Here is a 25088-nt window from a genome sequence, read left to right on the forward strand (position 1 = left end):
TTAAAATGTGATGGGGAAAATATAACTTTCATTCCTACCAATTGAAAAACAAATGAATCTCAAAACACAATGCAAATATTGTCGGACCCAGTCATCTGTTTTGGTTTACGAAGCAGAACTATTCTCTTATACAGCGGTGAATCAAATCGTGGGATAGTGTAATGTGTTACAGAAATAGAAAATAATTATTATAGGAGGCGATCTCATCCATCTGTAGTACACAGGTATTCTGGTATCAGGGATTCCCTCATAATCGCCAAGGTAGCTCGAAATTATATCTGGGGGCTTCAGTAAGACGTCCTGGTCGAACTGCCAGTCCCAGGGACCCAAGTCAGGTTCTCAACAGGAAGGTCTCTCCAAACACCCTATAAATTCCTTTCCTGATGCGTTTCCTCTGCTAAAATTCATCAGAGGAACTGTTTAGGTAATTACTTATGTTAGCATTGATCAAGTCGAAATACCACCTAGAGAGGGTAATTGGGACCAGATGATCCTACAGCGCGATGCAAGGTGACACCACAGGGTCTAAACAAACAACTTAATTATAGGTTTATACAATATTTTATCTGCAGCTAAAATTTACGCATGCTATGGATTCCGTGTAAGAGTGGACCTAACAATCAAACCCCTGTCATGCATCCTTATCTCCTTACTCTAGTATGGGAGGTATTGATATGGTCTATAACAGTGATCCCCAACCTTTCTTACCTCAAGAGCCACATTCAGCTCTGAGAGAGGGTTGTGAGCCACATCCAAAGCCCCCAAGTAGTGACATCCAGACAATAGTGTCACTTAGAGCCCCGATTATCAGTATAATGGCAGCCAAAGCTTCCACATGTAAATCACACCAAGGCAGTATACTTGCATCTCGGGGTTCCCACCTAACCCTCACTCGGTATTCTTGCATCAAGCACTCCCACCACGCTATCACATCCATCTTCAAGCGCCCTTTCATCTGGCAGTGTCATACTATGTCCAGCTCCGCACTTCCTTAATGTATCTCTCCAACCCCAAGTAAATGTGCATCCAGATCTGCTCTTCTGTGAGGGCTACTCACAAGTGTCACCATCTGGAGACCTTGTCTTCATAGTGTTGCTAGACCTGGTGCACCAAGCTGGCAGACAGCCACGAGCCACACATCAGGGACCCCTACCTGCAGATTTGTTGATCAGTGAAGCTGCTAAATGTCAGTTTTATCTCTGAAAAAGTTTATTACAGATTACGTTACAGATTATAATCTCCTGGATGTTGATTTTCTTTTCCATCAGGAGTCACCAATGAGAATTACTTGCGGAGTGTGAAGACATTATGCTCATTGTCTGGCAATGACTGGTATAGAGTTTACTTAATACGAAAGCTGTCAAATTTGGACGGGATAGACACTGTCCAAAGGCATTTTAAAGATCCGAATTTTGGGTGGCTTTTCCCTACTAGAATGCTACAGAACAAGGTAAAAATATACTGTGTATCTGTCTGGCCGTCCGTCCACAAGAGGCAGCTTTGCAAATAGTCCTAATTAAAAATACCCTACAGTTTTGGGTGCACAGCTCCTATGCAAATGAATGTCTTTATGGTTACTAATAGCAAGTTGTCCGGATTCCGAGGCCAGACTCCCTGCTTTGTTTTTACTTTGTTGCATTGGAAACATATAGAAACATAGAAAGGTAATTGATTGGACTAGGAAAAGTTTGTTACATTTATGAGCTTCTCCTGCATCCACCTCGAGGCCACACCGAGATCCACACGGTGGTGAAGGCTAAGGGCACAATCCACATGTGCCTGGACTATATCCCAACCCTGAGCATGATGCAGATAATTCACTTGTTTATACAGTATCCTATACTCTCATGACCTACAAGGGCTGATGAAAATCGCCCATTACTCTTTTGATGTTTTTGTTGCAGGATTCTCAAACGAGTCAAATTGATCCGTTCCTTGTGTGCGGCAACAGCTACAAAGTTCTCAGAGATGGCATTGGTCGAGCAATATTAGAGGGCAAGGAAGACTGGATTGTAAAAGCCTTACAGGTACCAATACTACATAATTCAGCTGGTAATTACACGTAAAAAATCATTTAGGAGATAAGTACTGTATTTTGTATCCTTAGGATGGGCCATCAGTATCAGATGGGTCATAAATATCAGGATGGTTCATCAATATCAGATGGGTCATAGGGTGGGTCATCAGTATCAGATGGTTCATCAATATCAGATGGGTCATAGGATGGGTCATCAATATCAGGATGGTTCATCAATATCAGATGGGTCATAGGATGGGTCATCAATATCAGATGGGTCATAGGATGGGTCATAAATATCAGGATGGTTCATCAATATCAGATGGGTGATAGGATGGGTCATCAATATCAGATGGGTGATAGGATGGGTCATAAATATCAGGATGGTTCATCAATATCAGATGGGTCATAGGGTGGGTCATCAATATCAGATGGGTGATAGGATGGGTCATCAATATCAGATGGGTCATAGGATGGGTCATAAATATCAGGATGGTTCATCAATATCAGATGGGTGATAGGATGGGTCATCAATATCAGATGGGTCATAGGATGGGTCATAAATATCAGGATGGTTCATCAATATCAGATGGGTCATAGGGTGGGTCATCAATATCAGATGGGTCATAGGATGGGTCATCAATATCAGATGGGTCATAGGATGGGTCATCAATATCAGATGGGTCATCAATATCAGATGGGTCGTAAATATCAGATGGGTCATAGGATGGGTCATCAATATCGAATGGGTCATCAATGTCTGATGGGTCATAGGATGGGTCATCAATATCAGATGGGTCGTAAATATCAGATGAGCCGTAGGATGGGTCATCAATATCGAATGGGTCATAGGATGGGTCATCAATATCAGATGGGTCATATGATGGGTCGTAAATATCAGATGGGTCATAGGATGGGTCATCAATATCGAATGGGTCATAGGATGGGTCATCAATGTCAGATGTGTCATAGGATGAATCATTAATATCCGGATAGGTCATAGGTTGGGTTATCAATATCAGATGGGTCATAGGATGGGTCATTAATATCAGATGGGTCATAGGATGGGTCATCAATATCAGATGGGTCATTAATATCAGGATGGGTCATAGGTTAGGTCATCAATATCAGATGGGTTGGATTCTCCTCACTACACTCCTGCTAATCAGCTCATTGAGGGCTGTTGGGCACCAGTGAGCCCCACGTCTCATTCATTGTCTATCAGGCACAGCTCCATACATTTAGTTTTCGTGGTGTAAAGTAACAGGACTGAGCGCCTCAGTAAGTTTGTAAATTTACTAACAACAATTTTAAAACAGAAAATAAATTTTGTTTAACAGAACAAAATTAAGTTAATCAAACGTCTTTATAATTGTGCAAACAGACGTCCATGCAAATCGGTCTATGATCAGATCGCAATGCACGGACTGGCCGTGGGTCTCCTACCCCGACGGGTTCATATATTTCTCGGGTTGCGAGACCTGACGCTAGTCTGTACATTCCGGACTGATTTGCACGGACGTCTGAATGCACCCTGACCCAGAAAAAGTCATTAACTAATGTGTCAGCCTATATATACTCCTCTGTGTTCCCAAAGCTTCTACTCATGAATGTTCTATTATGATATAGAGTAGGCGAGAAACAGCGGCCACTCTCCGCTCCACTACTCCCCGTTCTAGCCAATCACATAGTTGCCAAGCCTGATTACATAGATGCCTCTATTGGTAATCTGGCACGGATTCCTGGGATAGCCCTACAAAATGTTCAGCGCTGTGTGTGCTAAATGGTGCCGGGGCCCATTCAATTAGTGAAGTTTGAACCCCTTGTCTGATATTGATGGCCTATCCTGTATCAGAACTTTTTTAACATGACACCGTAAATGAAGTAGAACAGCATCGGGTCGGCTTTAGATGTCTGGGTTGTTGTTGTTTTTTTTATTAGTGATTTTTTTTTTTATTGTCATTTGGTATAAACTGTTATAGCACATACAAAAAAAATAATAACTTCGCCCATCAGACTATACATTGTGACATCAAGCAGCACTTTTGGCCTATGTTAGTGCAGTAATTTAGGAGACTTCCTGTCAGTTCATTTTTAAGTAAACAGCTTGGTTTTTAATAATCTATCACAGTAACATTGCCATAAAATGATCTTATTCATCTTTTCCTAGGAGTGTAAACAGCCCAACCATGAACTAGCTGTCGACATATTGCTCGCTGTATTCCGGGAAATAACCTTGTATTATGGAGTCCGCAACAATCCTGATCATGGGGCAATACCTGTAAGTATTTAACTAATATTGTAAAGTTACGAATAGTTACCATATCAGTGGGCGCAGTCCAAAAATAATGCTAGTTATCAGTTCTCGGCTGACCATCTAATGACTCTCAGTGACTGTTAAGTCTTTTCTTGTATTTCATTTTTTTCTCCATCAGACTCAGACCACTATGACAATTTCTCCTTACCTCATAGAATTTATTGATGAAACATTTTTTGCCACTTATTTCTGCAGTTATTTTCAGTCTTAATAGCAGCACAATTACAGACGCCAGGCCAAATGGACTCTGCCCCTTTTTAATACACTCATAGACTTGTACCTGCCTATAGCTTTTATCACTGAAGCAGCCCGGCACATGGGTAACTCCCAGGGGAGCTGTTGTCACACAAAGTCCCACACATGATATATATTTCGTAAGGGGAAGACTTCAGTGCGAGCAAGTGGCACCCAAGTCTGGGTACGCTGATAGATCACACCATTATAGTTTTTAATCAGGACTATACACATAAAGCATAAGGACAGGTGGGAGACCATTTAGTGAAGCTGCTTTCACCTATCCCACTGCCAGAAGGCACAGAGCTGATATCACTGTCACCCTAAAGAGCGCCATATTCACAAGATTGTCATGAAACCTGGCCTATCTGTGCCCGCGGCCCTTGACAGGCACAGAGAGAATAGTTTCAAAGGGATGCTAAAAAAGGAGCATGGACCACACCTCCAAAAAATCATACATTTGATCTAATGCCTCTCGGCAAAAATATACTGAACATGAGGTTCTTAGTTTAACATTCTGATCAGACTGTATGAAGCCCACTGCCATGTCACGGCAAACCTTGTAGTGGGTCCTAACATTTCCTACCTGAACGGAAGCGGAGCCGTGCGCCAACCACCGCCGCAGCGACAATGCACCAGCAGGGCGGGCGGCCTGGTGCCTCACAGCACCCATGCCGCAAGACCAAGACCCCATGACTCGAGGCCGCGCCGCCCACAAGCACAAAACCACAGCAACAATGGCCGACACACTGCACCAACACCACATGAAAGGAGCATTGTGACTCACCTTCCTCAAGCTCTCAAGTGAGAGCAAAAATAGGCTAGACCCTCTTTGCAATCTCCTGCTAATTAAAATCGCCTGTGCCAAATGGGAGGAGTGCTGGTCCAAGAAAGGGGAAAGAATATGCAATGCAAAAAAAGGAGCATGGACCGCACCTCCAAAAAATCCTACATTTGATTGGAGGTCATATGACGCACCCCCTGGGCCATATTCTTTAGGGGAATACCCGGAGCCGGATCAGATGGGGGTTGTAGTCTCCGAGTGGCTGTGACCCGGTCCGTGCCCAGGGTGTCAAACTCAGTGTGTGTGGCAGTCCTACAGATGTTACAAAGTTCGTTATGTCGACTACGCCACCCGTTGGATTGCGGTCACTACGGCCGCCGCTGCAGCAGGGTCCGCTGAGGCTGTTGGTGTTGGTGCAGCTTTAGATAGTATAACCCCCAACGGGAGGGGTATGGCCTCAGGGGGTCAGGTGCAGAGGATGGGGGTTGTGGTGGTGCAGCGTAGATGATAAGTAATGACAGAGTCGGGTTGTGCAGTTCAGGGTGTTTACTTACTGCAGATATTCCGGTCACTCCGGCCTTCAGTGACCACCCGAGCCGTGCTGCGTCCACCAGGTCCTGGATTCAGCCAACCCCCAAGCAAGTCCGGAGCGTGTCCCTGAGCCCTCCTTCTTGTCCTTTCTTCTGGCCGTCCCCACCAGGGATCCACCTAGGTCCAGCTCCCTCGGGCCTTCTGTTGGGAGACCCTTGGCCTTGGGTTCCCTGACCCTACACGTGGTTTGCCTTCAGGGTGGATGTGGTGGGTGGCCGTGGCAGATCCTGCCCACGGCCTCCGGTCTCTGGCTGAGGTATGCTTTAGCCCCCACCAGTTTGGGATCCGGTACCCTATTGCCAACTCTTCACCCTGGGGTAGTACTTGGGTTCTCAGAGTTCCTTTCTGTCTCCCCCTCTGGGTCTTTCTGGCTCTCCTCTCTCACTCTCTCTGGGCCTGGGGCTGCTCTGCTCCTCTTCCTCTGGCTTCTCTGCAAAGACTGGCTGACTCCTCACAGACTGACCGACCTCTCACAGACTGACCCTGATCTTAGATGGTGCCCACCTTAAATACTCCCTCTATGTGTGAGCTCAGGTGACCAGCACCCAATGAGCTCCTATCTTTACCCAGGCTGCTCCCCCTATCTGCCCCTACACTGCTGGGATGTACCACCCCCCTCCCACTCCAGCCAGGAACAGACTCGGTCGTACCTGCACATTTCTAAGTGGGAGTACCGTTGGTCTGCTCCTCGGAAATGGGATGTGTGTAGTGCATGCAGCTGACTGAGCTCAGTTCCACACTCCATCCTTACCCGGGAGTGGAATATCACACCTCTGGGTTGAGGTGCAATACCCCTGTAGCAGCCGAATCCTCAGGGTGCTACACATACATTTGACTGGAGTCATGGGGACTCGGTCTTGTGGCATGGGTGCTGTGGGGCACCAGGCCGCCCGCCCTGCTGGTGCATTGTCGCTGTGGCAGTGGTTGGCGCACGGCTCCGCTCCCGTTCAGGCAGGAAATGTTAGGACCCACTACGAGGTTTTCCGTGACGTGGCAGTGGGCTTCATACAGTCTGATCAGAATGTTAAACTAAGAACCTCATGTTTAGTTTTATATATTTTTGCCGAGAGGCATTAGATCAACGTATGTTTTTGGAGGTGCTGTCCTTTCTCTTTTTCAGGTTAACAGTTTTAAAGGGAATCTGTCACCCCCTTGGAGATATCAGACCTCTACTATGGGTATACAGGGTATATAAATGTAAATCTATACATACCTGTATGGCCCATGGTAGAGGTCTGATTGCAGAGAAAAGTAGTTTTATCTTTTTTGGTTCTCCACAGGCTTGGCGTCCTGGGGGGCGCCAAGCAATGCCCGCCTATCTGATTGTTATTCCCCTAAATCGCCGCCTGTCAGCCTAGTTACTATCCCCCCCCCCCCTGCGCTTTCCTTCCTCACCACCTGGCGCATGCGCAAAGCGCGGCTCTTATAGACTGCACTTTGTTTCCTCCTGGCCGGGTTTGTATGAGCACAGTGCCGCAGAAAACCTTCTTGTTATGTGCCGGGAGTCACTGGAGCAGAAGTCACAGTGACTCCCCGGCGCCTGCACAATAGAGCATTGCGGCACTGTGCTCATACAAACCCGGACGGGAGGAAACAAAGCGCGGTCTATAAGAGCCACGCTTTGCGCATGCGCCAGGAGGTGAGGAAGGAAAGCGCACGTCACAGCGCCCTGTGACGTGCGGGGGAGGGAGGGAAAATGGTAGCTAGGGTGATAGGAGACGATTTAGGGGAATAATAATTAGATAGGCGGGCATTGCGCCTTTTGAAGACCAAAAAGATAAAACTGCTTTTCTCTGCAATCAAACCTCTGCTATGGGCCATACAGGTATGTATAGATTTACTTTTCTATACCCTGTATACCCATAGTAGCAGTCTGATATCTCCAAGGGGGTGACAGATTCCCTTTAAACTTAGGAAAAGAAACTCAAGGTGGCGGCCTCTCTTTAGACCCTGCTGCAAAATAAAGTACCTGTCTGTAGATGGCTGATATTGCAGTTGCCCCTCAACTATATTCACTGCTGTGTTTAATATAGGAACATGAAGATGTGAAGAATTTTATCAAGAACACCAAGGTTCTTCAAGAAGCAGCAACGAGACGCTTTGTGGAGACATTGCTCAATAACAGCCGCCCAGCGCTCCGTGTCTTTCCTGGCATCAGGAGCTCACAAGTCACAGTTTTCGGACTCTCCATACATATGGCTGCTGTACTACTAAATGGGAACCATCCCCTTCTTTCACCACTAAGAAATATGGCTTTCCAGCCAACAAGGATGCAGGTAATACATTATTGGACATTGTTTTTGACTTTCCTTTGTAACATTTTTGGAGAGTGATATAGATATAGATATAGATATATATATATATATAATATTGATAGAGATTTTATATATATATAACATTTGTGTAATGATATATTTCATCATTTCTAGAATTCCTATTTGCCAACAATGCCAGAAGACTTGATGATCTATGCCAAAGGTGCCATGCCTGAACAGCTGCAGTGGTATCGTAAGTTGGGTTTACTTGTACTTATTAGTAGTTATCAGATGGCACTAACAGTTCTACTATTGAGAACTGATGACACACAGCTCACCTTCTCCCCCTCCCTGCACATTGACCTCTGCACAGGTTGCAAACCATGCCCACAACACTTTCCAATAAAGTCAGTGAATGCTCTACAGAATACTGATTTCTATTGTTCCTTTAAGTGCTGTGAATAGCAGCAACTTAGGCAAGATAGTCATCCCTATAATCATGTACAGAAAAATAATAGAAAAAGAAAAAAATATAAGAGAATTAAATGAAATTGAAAAAAAAGCATTTTTCATTAGCAGCTTCTATTTATTAAAAAAAATCTGACACCTTCCCTTTAAGAACTACAATAAGTGGGTAGAGCTATTTTATTACAGTGATTAGCTTGAAATTTTTAAATGTGAGTAATGTTGGCCTATAAAGATGTTTTTATTGTTTTTATTTAATTTTCAATAGGTTGTCCTAATGGTCACTACTGTACTGTTGGAGAGGTAAGTTTTTTAAGGGCATTTTGACCTATAGATGGGATAAGTCCTCAATCTCAGATCGGTGGTGGTCTGACACCCTGTAGCTCATCTCCCATTCACTTGAACAGGTGTTGAGCTGCAGTAACTGGGAATGGCCACTAAACAATGTATGGCACTGTGCGGTTTCATAGTAGGTGCCAGCAGTAAAATCTGTGTGACCTGGTTAGACAGTTTTACCAAAGCTAAGCTTTGTAATTTTTTCCCCCTATATGACGTTTCCTGCTTATGATTGGGCAACGTCATGTGGGGGAAAAAGTAATTGTTCCCAGAGAAGAATCTCTGCTAATACCCCCTTGATTATAAAATTTACAATGTAGTATCTCTGCAATGGAGAAATAAAAAATAAGTTTTATGCAGCTCTTCAGCCACATTATCATTATATGGCTAGTTTAGTATGCAAAAGTGGACCGCTTTAAAAATTCCTGCCCGTGGCCGAGCCGTGTACATGGAGCCTATACAGCAGTGCTCCGAGTCTCTACACAGCCATACAGCTGCCATATGTGTACATATATTCAAGAGGAATAACAGAGGAACAGCATAATACAGAAAAGTTGCTTCTGAATTAATTTAAGGAAATTGAAAATATTTAGTACATAGACATGTCAGAAAAGCTGACATATCCATAGTAAATACAGGATTGCTTATTCATTTGTTCAGTCTGAATATTTTCATATGTGCTGTAATCTTTTTTTTTTTTTCAGTGTGGTCAGCCAATGCAGACGAGTCGATGCTTAGACTGCGGAGCTGCTGTTGGAGGACAAAATCATAGTCCTCATCAAGGATTCCAGATCATTCAGTACGCTTCTGTTTCACTTTTTCAAATTGGAATTGAAAGATCACAATAACAAAAACCTAGATGATTTGTAAATCTTGATACATTATTTGAGAATGTCTCAGTAATTGTTCTTCATTAAAGAGGACCTTCCACCAAATTTTTCATGTTGAGCTGCACACACCATGTAATAGTGGCTACAGAGCGGAATAAAATGTTTTTTGTTTCTTATTTCGCCTCTCAGTTGCGGAGATATTAGCAGTCAAAGTATTTGGCACCTAATGAGTTAATAAAATTTAAGTCCATGTGGGTGTTATCAGGTATTTTTCACGGGGGTGTGTACTACTTCTCCCTGTATGATGTGGATCAATCATAAGCAGGCAGTAATTGAGGATAAAAGAACCCGCCCCCACCATAGCTTAGGTTTCTTATTATATGAGATGTAATGATACAGATCTGATTTTCTGATCTAGCCTCCTACTTGATTACAAATTGTTGGGAGATTAGAGAACAGATGACTGACACCTTTCAGACCAGGTCTCTGTTATGGGGGGAGGGGCAGAACAGCTGAGTTTAGCTGTGTCACATTAAAATCCCTTCTATCTGCTCTCCTCCTCTCATAGTACTGTCAGTTCTGCTGTACTGCTCCTCGCCAGCACAGCCTGTCCGGAGATGAGTGACACTTATGTCTGTTGTGCTCAAAAACTTTTGAGTCATTTTCATCTCTCATTGTGCCTCTGATCTTTTTTTTAGTCCCCAGCTTCATCTACAGCCTAGCAGTGCTCTTGGCCATGCCGCCCGCCTCTCCGGCCAATCGGGCTCATGCACGGGCTCTCTTCCCTCGCTTCAGTCTGTTCCTATCCCTTCTTCTCTTCCTGGGCGTTGCCATCTTTGCTCCGCACTCTGTTGGCTGGTATGAGCAACTCCTGTGTGCGCTCAATGGTGGTGCTCTATTACTCTACACCAACATGGCATATCTTGGCAGCAATCCATGCAAACTTGACAGAACTCCTCTTGATCTCCTTCTTACTCTTCTTTTCGAAACGACATCCATAGACTGAGGCATGCCTCACAGTTTCCCCTCTGCTTCTGCATGAGCGTTCTGGACAAGATGGTGGTGGCCATTGAGGGAATTCCCTTTGCTCAGTTGCACACCTGAACTTTGCAGCTTGCTCTACTCTTGTATTAGGGCAAGTTTTTTCCCTGGATCACCTGATACTTCAACGTTCCCACATCAGACAGTCCCTGATTTTGGTGGTGGCACTTCTCTCTTGTTCATCTCGGCTGCTCTTTTTCCAATTCATTGACAGATTGTGACGACTGAAGCCAGTCTTCTCTGTTGGGGAGCAATTATCCGGAAGCTTACCGTGCAAGGTAGAGACTCTACTTCCTATAAACATCCTCCAGCTCAGAGTCCGAGTCATTCGCCTGTCCCTTGTACATTGGCAGGACCAGCTGTCAGATCTCCCTGTTGGCAATCTGTCTGACAACGCCATCACCGTGGTGTACAAGAACCACCAAGGCAGGACTCTTAGTAGTCTAGCCACGTCTGAGGTTTTACAGATTCATGCCTGGGCGGAACGAAGAATCCCAACAATCTAGGTGGTCCACATACCTGGTGGGGACAACGGGGCTGCGGACTTTCTAAGTTGCGAGGGACCAACCGTGGGAGAGTAGTCTTTGCACCAGGTTATGATCAGATCTGTTGACGGTCGAGCATACCAGGCATAAATCTGATGGCATCCAGATGGAACCACAAACTTCCTCCTTTATCTCTCGACAACTTGCGGTCGCCTCCGACATTTTGACAATTCCATGGTCTCAATTTAATCTCCCCTACCTGTTTCCTTCTCTACCTCTGTACCCAAGTTGCTCAAAAAGATCAAGTCAGAAGAAGTCCCTTTCATTCTTGTTGCCACAGACTTGAACAGAAGATCATGGTACACAGATCTAGTCAATCTTCCTGTAGACATTCCTTTGAGACTTCCCATTCGACTACATCTGCTTTCCCAGAATCCCTTCTTGCATCTGAATTCTTTGCCGCTCATTTCAACAGCATGGGTGATGAAGCTGCAGTTCTAAAACCTTCAGGTTTGTCTGATCAAGTCATGCAGACCATGATTAAGGCACAGAAGTCAACATCATCTCTTATTTACCATTGTACCTGGAAGTCCTTTTTTCGTTGGTGTGAAACCAACAAGGTTGTTACTATGTCTTTTTAGTTATAGAGTTCGTTTTGGGCAGAAGTTCTCCTAAGAACCAAGTTTCAGCTCTGTCCATCCTCCATCTTTATTTGTCGGTGATTGCTGTATTCAGATGTTCTGACTCTCTATTTGTCATTGCAGACTCAAAACACACAGAGGGACAAAATGAAAAACTTGGACAAAGTCGCAGGCCAACCATTATACAGTATAATGGGCCCCACACAGGCCTCCATACAGTATAATGGCCCCACATAGCTTTCTATACAATATAATGGGCCCCACATATTCCTCCATACAGTATAATGGACCCCACACAGGCCTCCATACAGTATAATGGTCCCACATAGTCCTCCATACAGTATAATGGCCCCACATAGTCCTCCATACAGAATAATAGGCCGCACAAAGTCCTCTATTCAGAATAATGGCCCCACATAGGGTTGGTGGTTCTGAGGTCAAGGGCCAAATATAATCACCCTGCGGGCCGGGTTTGACACGTGTGCTATAAGGCAACCATTGCTTTCTGGATTTGTTTTACCATGTTGAAAGCATATATGGCCAAGGACAGTGTGTCCCTGTCAAGGGTTATGGCTCACTCCAAATGGGTGGTGGGGGCCTGCTGTGCTGTTAGGCTTCTGTTCTGTAGGCCTGCAAGGCTGCTACCTGGTCCTCCGTCCACACTTTCTCTAAGTTTTACAAGGTTCACCCTTTTGCCTCAGCAGATGCGAGCCTGGTCAGTAAGGTACTGCAAGCAGCAGTTGCACAGGTAATGGCCTAACTCTCTTTCTGCTTTTTCCCACTCATCTTCTAATTGGAGGTATTTTCTAATATTATTATTAAACCTAGTACATATTGGAATAGGATCTTGGAGATGGAAATATTCCTTTAAGTGTATTTCTTAGTGTCAGCCTTCTGATGGCGGCAGCATACAGCCATAGTTTCCTGTGTCCCCCAATGAACGCTACGAGAAATTGATTTTATGGTGAGTACTAAAAATCCTCTTTTACTGCTGTGTTGCTGCTTGCTTATGATTGGGCAGCTCATACATGTTGAAGAAGTACACGCCCCCCAGTGAAAACTGTCTGATAACACCTACTTGGACTTAAAAAAGTTAACTTGTTAGGTGCCAAATACTTTGATTGCTAATATCTCCGCAACAGAAAGTTGAAGTAAAAAAAATTTTTATTCCACCCTGCAGCCACTATTTCATCTTGTGTCCAGTTCAACCTGAAAAAATTGGCGAAAAGGTCCTTTTTAGGTAGTTTTTTCTCTGTTGTGAGTGTGAAGAGGTGTAAAATTAAGAAAAAAAAGTCTTCCTTATCTTTCATAATTCCTGCTTCTCCAATGCTGCCTCTCCTGTGGTCTCTGCTGGCACTATAAATGATGATGACTTCTCCAGACAGTCACCTGACCGCTGAAGACACTGATTGTCTACCTATCCCAGCGGTGACCATAGTAGTGGCCTGATATGGAGAACTCCAGCGAGTTAAAAAAAAAAATAAGATAATCTTTTTAAGAATTTTCACAGTCCTATATTAACAGCAGCAATTTATTAAAATTTTCTAGAAATTGATATTTATTTCTTTTTCCTTGCCATACATGGAACAATGCCATCCATTTATGTTGTAGGGAATGTGTAATCAGAAAATGACATGTTGTTTAAATCAGATTTTTACACTAAATACTATCTACAACATATATTTAGAAAATAAAAAAAAAATGATCACACTGGCTACAAAGCCAAATACTAGACTCATACTTTCTATTCTTTTCAGCAGCCACACGGACATAGGCAGCAGGTTCTGACTCAATAACATAGTTTCTGACCCCTTTGATTGCTCAAAATAGAAAGTCCGAGAGCTCGTACACTATAGAGTGATATATCTGGAGAAATGTTTGTGTCATTTTCTCTATGTTAATAGGCAGAACGAGGATCGCACACAGACAGGACACGTCTTGGAACTTCCAGAACGACAAGGGACAGTTATAGCTCCTGACCGGGATCTGTCTGCTCCTGCATTTATTGTACTGAGGCTGCTGACACATCTATCAATGCTCCTGGGATCAGAAGTGGAATTACAGGTATATATCACAATGGTGGAGCTATAGAAAGCTTTATATGTTGTTCTGTCATCAGAAGGGCTGGGAAATCTGTATCTTGTGATGGAAGCAGCTTCTGTTTCTTTGACCTCACAAGTCTCACCCGCTGTTCTCTTCTCTAACAGACTGTGACTCACATTGTGAAGTCACAAGTACCCGATGTTAGAAGTTTCTTTTTCCGTCACATCGAAAATGATCTAGAATATCTGAGGAACACTCTTGGAAAAAGTGCGGATGACACCACCACCATTGCACATCTTGTACTTAGTCAAATGCTGAATCCCGATCAGCGAGGACAGTGTAAGTCAATATTTTGAAGCCTGCTACTTTGGAAAGGAAACAGATCACATAAAGAGAACCAAGAATAGCATAAATCCGAGACCGGCTTCTACATAATAAACATGTATGTAGTACCCGGAAACCCTGCAACTTTTCAAAAAAGAAACATAGTGAAAGCTCAGCTGGGGTACGAGATGCCTAGAATGACTAGATGAAGATGTCTGTCCCCGCTGACTTCTCCCCGGCCGCTCCTCTAGACTGCCAGGTCCTTCTCTATTCTCCAGCTGAGCAGGCGAGGAGAAGTCAGCGGGGACGCACCTTTTGGATTAGTCATTCCTTTTATCTTCTCCCCGGCTGAGAGTTCAACTATTTTTTTTTTTAAAGTCATTGTATTTCAGAATAAAACAACATGCTTGTAATGCAGGAGCCTCTGTCTCTGGTTCAGGCAGCATGAATAATATGATCGGTTCCCTTTAACTGAAAAAAAAATATATTTTTTATGTATATATTTATTTATTAATACTTGCCTCCCTTTCCGACTTCACTGTTAGGACGCAGTATCATAGTGTTGTTTGTGAAGAATATATGTAAGCTGATTGATCATTGTGTCTGTAGATTTTACCATAAGCCACCGGTACCGTAGTCATTAGACACATTTTCAGTTATCTACTATAGTTTTTAGAAAAGAAAAAAGAATTTATAATGGTTTTTATTTGTTTTCTTAATTGGTTATTGGTAATATGTATGTGGAATCAGGTAATGCTGAGTACAGTGGAAGGTTTTACAGAATTTCTAAAAGGGATGTGGTTAAAAGAAACCAGAAAATGTGCTGACACAAAATGTTGGTATACATGTATACTATACCAGCTATGAGGTCGATTAAGAAAGAGAAATGGTCAAAGGAAAGTCTGATATGTAGCAAGTTTTGCCGAGTATGTCAGGCCCTTGCATTGAATCTGGCACAATTTATACCTTCTTTCTTGCCTTGTGATCGGCAGCGTTTTACCCCAATAATAAATCATCTGTATCTTTTACTTTATACCCTCAGGGCCTGTGCACTTTGATGAAGCTTGGTCTACAAAAGAGTCAAGAAACGGCTGGGAGAAACACTTTGCCTCTGTGGTCATCGCTCCAGTGATGCGGGTAAACCTCTACGGCCCCAATTTATCATTTGCACTTTCTTTTTTGCAGTGGTGGATGTTGCACCACGTCCATTATATTGGCTAACAATGTTTGATGAATTTTGTCCAAATTCAAAGATTTTTTTTCCTCTTTTTAAAGTGAAAACACTGTCAATAAGCTTTGAAGGGAATGTGTCTTGATTTTTATCTTTGTATTTAGAATTATTGATTATATAATCCGTTATTTTTAATACAAAATTAATTGTACTGTTTTAACATTTGTTCATATTTTCTGCAGCCGCTCAGGGCTTTTTTATTTGCTGGTGTGTAAGTGTCACACCGCACACACACTGGGCAAAGGAGACTTTGGTGTCCGACCCATCTTCTACACTGTGGCTGCTGGTGGTAATAGTTGTACAATGTCAGGCTGCCGGCCTGTGCTTACCATCGCTGTTAGTGCTGCAGTGTTCAGAGCACCGAACTGTAATCATCACGCTGCTGTGCTCTGCACAGAGACTCAGCTCCGCCTTGTCAGTGTAAGCCTGTATTACAAACATCTGAAAGAGGCTTTACGCTGATATAGCAGAGCTGCGTATCTAATCGCATCATGTGTGATACCGCCTACAGAGCCGCGTATCTAATCCCAATCAAGTGTGATACAGCCCACAGAACCAAGTATCTAATCCCTATAAAGTGTGATACAGCCTGCAGAGCTGCGTATCTAATCCCTATCAAGTGTGATACAGTCCGCAGAGCTGCGTATCTAATCCCTATCAAGTGTAATACAGCCCGCAGAGCTGCTTATCTAATCCCTATCAAGTGTGATACATCCCACAGAGCCGCATATCTAATCCCTATTAAGTATACAGCCCACAGAGCTGTGTCTCTAATCCCTATAAAGTGTGATACAGCCTGTAGAGCTGCATATCTAATCCACATCATGTGTGGTACAGTTCAGAGACTCGTATCTAATCCCAGCGCGTGATACACTGTCCTTATCTAACCCCAGCACGATACACTCCATGTAATTAGCCCCAGCGCATGATACACTCCTTATATCTAACCCTAGCGCGTGATACACTCTGCGTATCTAACCCTAGCGCGTGATACACTCTATGAATCTAACCCTAGCGCGTGATACACTCTGCGTATCTGACCCTAGCGCGTGATACACTCTGCGTATCTGACCCTAGCGCGTGATACACTCTGCGTATCTGACCCTAGCGCGTGATACACTCTGCGTATCTGACCCTAGCGCGTGATACACTCTGCGTATCTGACCCTAGCGCGTGATACACTCTGCGTATCTGACCCTAGCGCGTGATACACTCTGCGTATCTGACCCTAGCGCGTGATACACTCTGCGTATCTGACCCTAGCGCGTGATACACTCTACGTATCTGACCCTAGCGCGTGATACACTCTACGTATCTGACCCCAGCGCGTGATACACTCTGCATATCTTACCCTAGTGCGTGATACACTCTGCGTATCTATCCCGAGCTTATGATACACTCTGCGAATCTAACCCCAGCATGTGATAGTCTGTGTATCTAACACCAGCGCGTGATACACTCTGCGTATCTAACCCCAGCACCTGATACACTCTGCATATCTAACCCCAGCGCATGATGCACTCTGTGTAACTAACCCAGCTCGTGAAACACTCTGCGTGTCTAATCCCAGCATGTGATACAGTCTGTGTATCTAATCCCAACGCATGATACACTCTGCGTATCTAACCCCTGCACGTGATACAGTCTGCATATCGAACGCCAGCACGTGAAACACTCTGCGAGTCTAACCCCAGCATGTGATACAGTCTGTGTATCTAACCCCAAGTCGTGATACAGCAAGCAGCATCAACTAACAGAATCGGCACTACCATCCGTCCGCGGTGACTGTGTCCACATCTCAATATCACTTTGCACTAAAAATTGCCTCCGCACTGTGATCCTAAACTTCATCCTCCCTTATTCTTTATCAGACCCCAGAAGGGGAGGAGATATCACACGTGTATTTAGATAATGCTCACTTTTACTGCAGCCGTAATACATGCTAGGAGTACACTAAGTTTTCATGGCAAATTTCAGCAGCTGCTCCCCCTAGTGTTCAATTCAAAAGTGGAAAATATCAAACTTTTTAAATTATTTTTCATATTTTATACCATTAAAAAAAAAAGTTTACTTTTTTTTTTTTTAATTAAACGATTTTTTCCTGAGCGTTTCTGCATCTCCCTGGCAGAAAAAAACGCATGCGGATTGTACATGCGTTTTTCCTACCAGGGACATGTGGATGTGACGCGTTCTTCACATGCATTTCCGCATGCAGGTTGACAAGCGATTTTAGCATCACTTGGAAAGTGCTTGTCAACTTGGTCACACTATATAAATCCATGCAAACAGCATGGATTTATATACTGTGTCCTTAAAGAATGGTAAAAAATAAAAAAAAGAAATCTATACTTACCTTCTGATGGCCCCCGGAGTCTTGCTTCGTTCCGTCCTGGCTGCCGGCAGATCGCGGTACACTGAAGGACCTGCCGTCACATGACTATGATGTCATCGCAGGTCCTTTAGTCCACCGCGATCTGCCGGCAAGTGAAGACAAGGAGACCGGGAGCCGTCAGAAGGTAAATATAATACTTATTTTTTATTTTTATTCTTTTTTTCACAGTTTCTATGGTACCCGGGTCTGGAGGAGAGTCTCCTCTTCTCCAAACCCGGTTACCATCCGCACATTGAAACGTTTGGATTCCACATGTACAGATCCAGTGATGCGGATGTCAAGCGTTCCAATGCAAGTCAATGGCGCCGAAAACGCAGCACTTCCGCAAAATAATTGGTAGTGCTGCTTTTTTTTCCGCAATGATAATCCGCAGCGGAAATTTCCGCAGCATGTGCACAGCACATGCGGATTATCATTGGGGGACATGGCAGAACTTCTACCAAGCGTTGTTTAAGCGTTTCTGCAGCGTTTTTGCCGCTGCGGAAACGCTTAAAAAAAGCATCGTGGGCACACAGCTTAATACTTATTTCTTCAGTTGTTGAAAAAACATTTTTTTGATGACACATTATAATGTCACATGTAACCTTCAACTGTGCCAGGAAAAAAGTAGATGAGTTTTTTACTCTGCTCGGCTACAGAAGTAAAATTGTGACATTTTTTTTTACGTTTCTATAAGTCACAACTGATCAGTTAACCTAAAATATCTGCCTAATTAAAACCACTCCCACATTATCAAGCAACGCCAAAGAATGACAAGGACTGAATAAAAATGATTGTAAAAATGGCACAAAGGCCTTAAAGGGGGGTTATGTCATGTTTAGTCATTAGGAGCTCACTGATCCGCAGCCTCCAGGACTCCTGGTTCCCAGGGGGTGATGAGCTCCCTATTGAGTGATAGGTTGGATTAGCAGCATGGTTGCGCTGCTAGACAGTGATAGATTGTAAAAGCGGCCGGAAACTTTGGCAATGAGCAGTAAAAAATGACATTAAAATTTCTTCCTTCTTTGAGAATGGAGAGGAATATTAGTAGGAGGTAAACTGCAAAGTCACTTGTTTTACACCAATAAATTGCGCAAAAAAAGTATGAATGGGCCAATGTGTTATTTAGAACTTATCCAATATTGTAGGAAAAGCCAGAAATGTTCTCTTTGGCACATCTTCAAAACCACACAATTTATTCATGAAGGATCCCAAAATGGTAAACCGCCGTTGTTAAAGGGAATCTGTCAGCAAGTTTTTACTATGTAATCTTAAGACAGTATGCAGATTTCAGTGATGCCTCTCTTATCAATCTCGGCGCTGTTTTTAACTTGTAATGATTGTTTTAGCACCAGGAGCTTATCATTGTTCAGACTACTGCTGCAGTGCCTGGTAGTCTGACTCCGCCCCCTCCTGTGATAGGAAGCTCACTGTCAATAGACATTGTACATACAGAGCCTGGTGTGGGGCGGGGTAAGCTTCCTCAGCTCTGCTGTATTGCTAAATCTAAAAACTCTGCGAACGGCTGCACCCAGTAATGTAAGTGATACATCATTGGATTCGGCTTCTCTTTATCTACATCATGCTGCTCTCGGATGAGGTAGCAAAAACCTGCTGACAGATTCTCTTTAAAATAAGTGTTATAAAGGGCTCGTCTAAAAGGTCAACTCTTATGTAAAAGTGAACACAAATTTATATATTTTTTTAAATGTTGCCATGTCATAAATAATGGAAAAAACAATGATTATGCTTCTTCATTTTTGTACCTATCTGGCTACTGTTAAGTGATATCCAATTGTTTTCTGTACACAGAGTATGGATGAGGATCTTGTATCTGTGAACGATTACATCAGCAAGGATGAGAGAATAAGCTCTAACCCCATAGTGAGGATCGTGTACGGTGACCCGCTGAAAAGTGGAGAAAAACTGGAATTGCCACAGAACAGTCATATACATTGTTCCAAAATCTGGAGCTGCAGAGAAAGGATCTCCATAGAGTATGTAATGCACATCGTTCAGCAGAAAAACGGGAAGGATGATCTGCCGCTGTTATGGAAGTTCTTGGAGAACGTAAGTCCCTGTTACGACAGACATGTCTGTCGTCTTGTTTGTTCTAAGTGCATTGCTGTTTCAAAATGGACTTAAGTATTAATATTGGGGCCATCTTTAGCTTTATATAGTGACCGGTATTACTGATTGTCACAGTTAGGGCTTGTACACATGAGTCACAAATTAAAGTGCTAGTGCTATGGATAGGATTTCTCTGCAGCATAAAAAACTGTTTGGTAATGCAAAGGGTGAAATCAGAGGTTAATTTGCAGTGGAGTTTGCAACAGAATTCACTGGGGAAATTTTGCAGCCGATACGTCCCGTGTAGACAAACCCTTACAATCACTGATCTAAAGTACCATAGGAAAACATAGCTTAACTTGTTCTAAAGGGTTTTCCAGCTTTATGATATTGATAATCTAATTTTATAGGGCATCATTATCAGATTGGTGGGCGTCTATTGCTCGGCTTCCCCACTGATCAGCTGTTATCAGATTTGGTGTCGGCTGGATGTAAACAGGGAACGGTGCTGAACAGCACAGCCCTGTACACTGGGTAATGGCCACTCAGCTGCTTTTGAAGAAATGAGTAGCTGAGCTGAGACGCAGATTTCGGCAGCAGTCGCTACACAGTGGATAAGCAAACTGACATTATATAGGTAGAGAGAAGAGCAAGGATTAGAAGATGTAATGATCCTTGCACCAATGCACTGTTCTACAATCGCCTCTTGTTTAAAGAAGCACTCCTTCCATCAAAATGTTTATCCTCTTAATATATTGCAGTCATCATATTATATAGCACTGTATACTTACAATTGCTCATTTTGCCTTTGTACCCAGCTATTTCTTCTCTTTTCCATTAGTCCTATGTGAAGACCCGGGGTCTTCCGTGGGCATACTACTACTCAGACTACACAGGGTGAGGGTAAAACAGCGTGGCAATACTTTATTGAACCACAAAACGGACAATAAACAGATAGAACAGTCCCAGGAAATACCCATGATGATACAACATTACACAGTCTCACCCATCTTCTCTGCCCACCTGGGATAGAACAGCTGCGACTTTGGAACTTTCAGGGCCAACTACCTCAACCAGTGGCCCCTCGCTTCTGGCGGGCCCCCACAGAGAGGAGGTAGCAACAAGCTTAGGAAGCTAGCAGTCCATCAAGGTACAAGGCTAGGAGACCCGAGGGTCCCACCCTGGCCTCTCCTAGAGTTTCCATTGGGTCAGGTGACCATCTGGTCCCAATCTGGCTTCTCCGAATGTCTCAATGGGTTCCAGGCGACCGGAGGGTCACACCTGGCAACCCCAAACAACATATCCATGGGGCCAGGTGACTTCATCGTCCCAACCTGGTCTCCCCAAACGTTTCCATGGGCTCTCTGATGGTCAGTGGAGCAGGTCCGGATCTTTCTAGTCAGGGCTAAATACCCTTAGGCTAGAATCATGTAGAATCCAAATCTGTGTCTCTTTGGTTAAAGCCATAATTCCAAGCTGATGGTGTGAAGAGAGTCTGATCTTTGATTCTCCTTGTAAAGTCTCTTTTCAATCTCTGTTTCAAGTCTCACTTCTACAGAAGCACATGCCCCTTAAAATAGTTAGTTGTCCTTGCAAGTACACATTCACAGTTAAGGGGTTAGGGAGGGCATTACTCACAGGGTTCGGCTATCATTGTTTGAGCTAATCTATTTACATAGTTGGTATAGTAGCAGGGACTCTTTAAATCAACATCTAGCTAGCTTAGTATAATATGTAATTGGCATATTAACAAACATTTATTGTTCCACAGATCAAAGAGGAGACAACAATCAGGGTTATACTAATAATCGTATGTCCTTCTTGACCAGCCAAGAGAAATACATATACATTTACAAGTCAACACAACAATAATAGTGTATTTCTCTTGGCTTAACAAGCCTAATTGTCTGGCTTATTAAGATTATAGGCAGTGTCGTCACAGCCTATGACATCACGTTATTTAAAACTGACTAGCTGAATACTTCTAAGTTCTATGTAGAAACAGGAAGTCTTTTTTCCCCACATGAGTCATCCTCCGTTTTAAATTCCTGACCCAGCTGCTCCGCTCCTCTCCCTGCCAGGGATTTTGCAGTGATGACTCATGCAGGGCGTGCTTCTTTAAAGAGAACCTGTCATAGACCTTATACCAAAATTAGACCAATATGAAAGGTTTATACAATTCTACTCAGAAACATGATGGAAGTGGACTCATCAGTCCGTGGCTTCTGTTACATGATGATTTGTCTACTCTATGCATATCACTATGTTGTCTCTTCTATTATATAATCAATTCTGTAGCATATGATCATAACAGGAACATAATCCAATGTATTTATATAGGAAGCTGAACTGAAGATGGTGAAGTTCCTGCCAGGAATCCTGAGTCTTCAGAAAGATCTGGTGAAAAGATTCCAGAACTGCAGAGACATTGAGCACGAAACCATCCAAGACTTCATACGTGCCATACACTCTGGTATGTTTCATGCTAGTGGATACATCACATCAGTACTAAAAAGTATAACCAATGGTGCCCAATCTGAGGAACTGTTTAATATCTCTAGAGCAGCGTATAGGGATCTAAGCATGTAAGAACTATTCCTCCCGACTCTTATTCTTCTCTTGGAAAGAGGGGGAATAAACCGCTATTGAACTCTTCTGGTAGTGGCTTATAATCCGACAGGAATACATGATCAAATAACTAGAAATCCAACCTTTTCCTTGTTTCTCCAAGATCGGCCATCAGCGTAGTCAGGAGACTCTCATACACATGTAGTGTGGGTTTGACAATATTTTTCTAAGGTGTAAATCCACCTTTACTCAATGTTCATGATGTCTTTGGACCTTACGTTTGTTCAAGATTATTGTGAGTGTTTTTGCTATGCATAACCCCTTTTTTACATGTAAAGCGCCATGGAATAAATGGCGCTATAATAATAAATAATAATAATTACATTTCTCATGATCAAAATACTTCATGATACAGGGGGAGCTCAAAGTTTAATGAAGAAGCGGATAGAGGATTTTCTCCTAACCTGGAATAATTTGCGTCATTCCCTTCAGACTAATGGTAAGTGACTTCACACAATAAGTATCTACATATAATTACTACTATATATTTATAGCTATATATTGTATACTGAATACAATTATTTCTTGCCACTACTTATTAAGGTGACAGCCCAAAGCTTTTTGAAGTGCTACCGTCCCCTGCCCTCCCCCCATGTGCAGTAAACTGCAGTTGATGAATCCATGATTAGGCAGGAGTGCCCCTGTACAGGGAGCTCAATGCTGCCCAAAATGAGAAAAAAGCAGCTGTCATCTGATGGCTCTTTTATTAAAGGGAGTTTGTTAGCACAAAATGACCAAACCAAGCAGAATGGGAAGGCAGAACAATCTCTTCATTAAGGTGGAAGGAAGAAACCACCTTGTGAAGGAATGAAGGTACCGGACACAAAACCACCTTTTCTAGGTGAAGGACCAGATAAGGAGAGCTGCAGGAAAGAGCCGTAAGTTCTGATGGAAGTGATAGAAATCAAGAACGCCACCTCCCATTTAAGCCAGAACGAGGAAATGTTGTGGATTGGTGAAACAGGAGGACATTATAATGCACTAAGAAACAGGTTGAGGTCCAAGGGAGGCTGGTAAGAAAGAACAGAGTGGGCCCCATCTTGAAAAAAGGTCCTTATTTGAGCTTTTTTTCTGGTAAAGACCTGGCTCTTTAGGGAGCTGAGGGCTGAGCCAGACTCAAAACCCGACTGAAAGAATGCGAGTAGAGATGGTAGGAAAAAAACATAGGGGTAACCTCATGAGATTCGGCCCAGTGGAAGAAGGACTACCAAGTACGATGGTAAATACAAAATGAGGATGGCTTCTGTGCCTTGATCACTGCAGAGAGCCACACGTCCTGAAACAGGAGCAGATGGCCACCCAACCGAAGAAGAATCCATGGTGTGTTTTCTCCTGTCAAGCGGAGAAAAACTTGTTGCTTCTGGTCCGTGAAGACATGGCAGACTGGTTGCATGGACACTAGTAAATAGTCTGCTTGAAGGATGGTCTCTTTTTTTTCTGAAGTAAGTCTCTATTTGATGAGGCTTTCAGTTGGGTAAAGATCAAGTATATCTCATCTGTGGGAGCAGGGTGCACTTCCCACCTGTGGCATCTGAATGACCTTGTCAAACTTTTAACCGAAAAGATGAGAGCCGCGGAAGGGAAGGCTTGTGAGTAATCTTTTGATGCGTGGTCAGTATTCCAAGCTTTGAACCAGAGGATAAGTTGGCTAGCTACAACATTGCTTGAAGCTTGAGCAGAAAAGCTCACCGCTTCAAGAGAAACGAAGCAAAGGTACTTGCCCGCATGGGCAATCTGATCTGCATGGTCTGCCAACTTGGACGATGGAGACCCGAATATGACACCTTCACGCATGTTTTTTGCCCAGGCCGTAACTAAGATGGTAACCCATGTAGCAGCTAAGGTTGTGCACATGGCCAATCCTGCAGCTTTAAATGTGGACTTGGTCATGGATTCCATTCATCGATCTGTGGGGTCCTTTAGAGAAGCTGCATCATAGAATGGTAGGATCTTTATCCTTGATAACTTAGACACAGGGGGGTCCACCAAAGGAGAAGCGGACCAGGTGGCAATTAGATCCACTGGAAAAGAAAAAAAATGTCTATATATGTTTCCATCTATGGACACTTTTCAGGTAAGCGTTTGGCAGTACATCTGACCCTCCTGAGGGCCACAGAGTCTGCAGGGGGTTGGGGATCCACTTCCTTCACGTTTTGGCATTGGTTCAGAGCACAGACAAGACTGTCAAGCATGTCTCTCAGTTTTAGAGCCTGATCAGAATCCAGATCTGAGTCTGAATCAGAGTTGCGATCCGATACCTGAAGTAACTGAGTCACAAGGAAGGATGAGCTTAATGTTGAGAGTGGTCTCGGAGTCATGGAGAGAGACAGAGAACGGGATGAAGAACTCACTGTAGGCCATTTTGACCGCTGACGCGCTCTCCCATGATGGTGTGGAGTAGCTGGTGGGTCCGACTCTGGGCAGT

At 43.5% G+C, this 25088-nt stretch overlaps 1 protein-coding gene across 3 annotated transcripts in view; it reads left to right on the top strand.

Annotated features, from left to right (window-relative positions):
- The window catches only part of RNF213 (ring finger protein 213), a 271043-nt gene that overhangs the window by 235799 nt on the left and 10156 nt on the right, over positions 1–25088 (top strand). For all 3 annotated transcript variants that reach the window (XM_073649777.1, XM_073649776.1, XM_073649778.1), the window contains exons 48-60: positions 1269–1450; positions 1905–2027; positions 4188–4298; positions 7977–8219; positions 8373–8451; positions 8932–8966; positions 9704–9798; positions 13901–14060; positions 14204–14378; positions 15406–15500; positions 19778–20035; positions 22376–22508; positions 23019–23102. In XM_073649777.1, coding sequence (XP_073505878.1) covers positions 1269–1450; positions 1905–2027; positions 4188–4298; positions 7977–8219; positions 8373–8451; positions 8932–8966; positions 9704–9798; positions 13901–14060; positions 14204–14378; positions 15406–15500; positions 19778–20035; positions 22376–22508; positions 23019–23102 — 1773 coding nt within the window. The remainder of the gene's footprint in view (positions 1–1268; positions 1451–1904; positions 2028–4187; positions 4299–7976; positions 8220–8372; positions 8452–8931; positions 8967–9703; positions 9799–13900; positions 14061–14203; positions 14379–15405; positions 15501–19777; positions 20036–22375; positions 22509–23018; positions 23103–25088) is intronic.

This window comes from Phyllobates terribilis, unplaced genomic scaffold (assembly GCF_046119375.1).
Source record: "Phyllobates terribilis strain yellow unplaced genomic scaffold, ASM4611937v1 Scaffold_10__3_contigs__length_209671492, whole genome shotgun sequence".
Taxonomy (NCBI): domain Eukaryota; kingdom Metazoa; phylum Chordata; class Amphibia; order Anura; family Dendrobatidae; genus Phyllobates; species Phyllobates terribilis.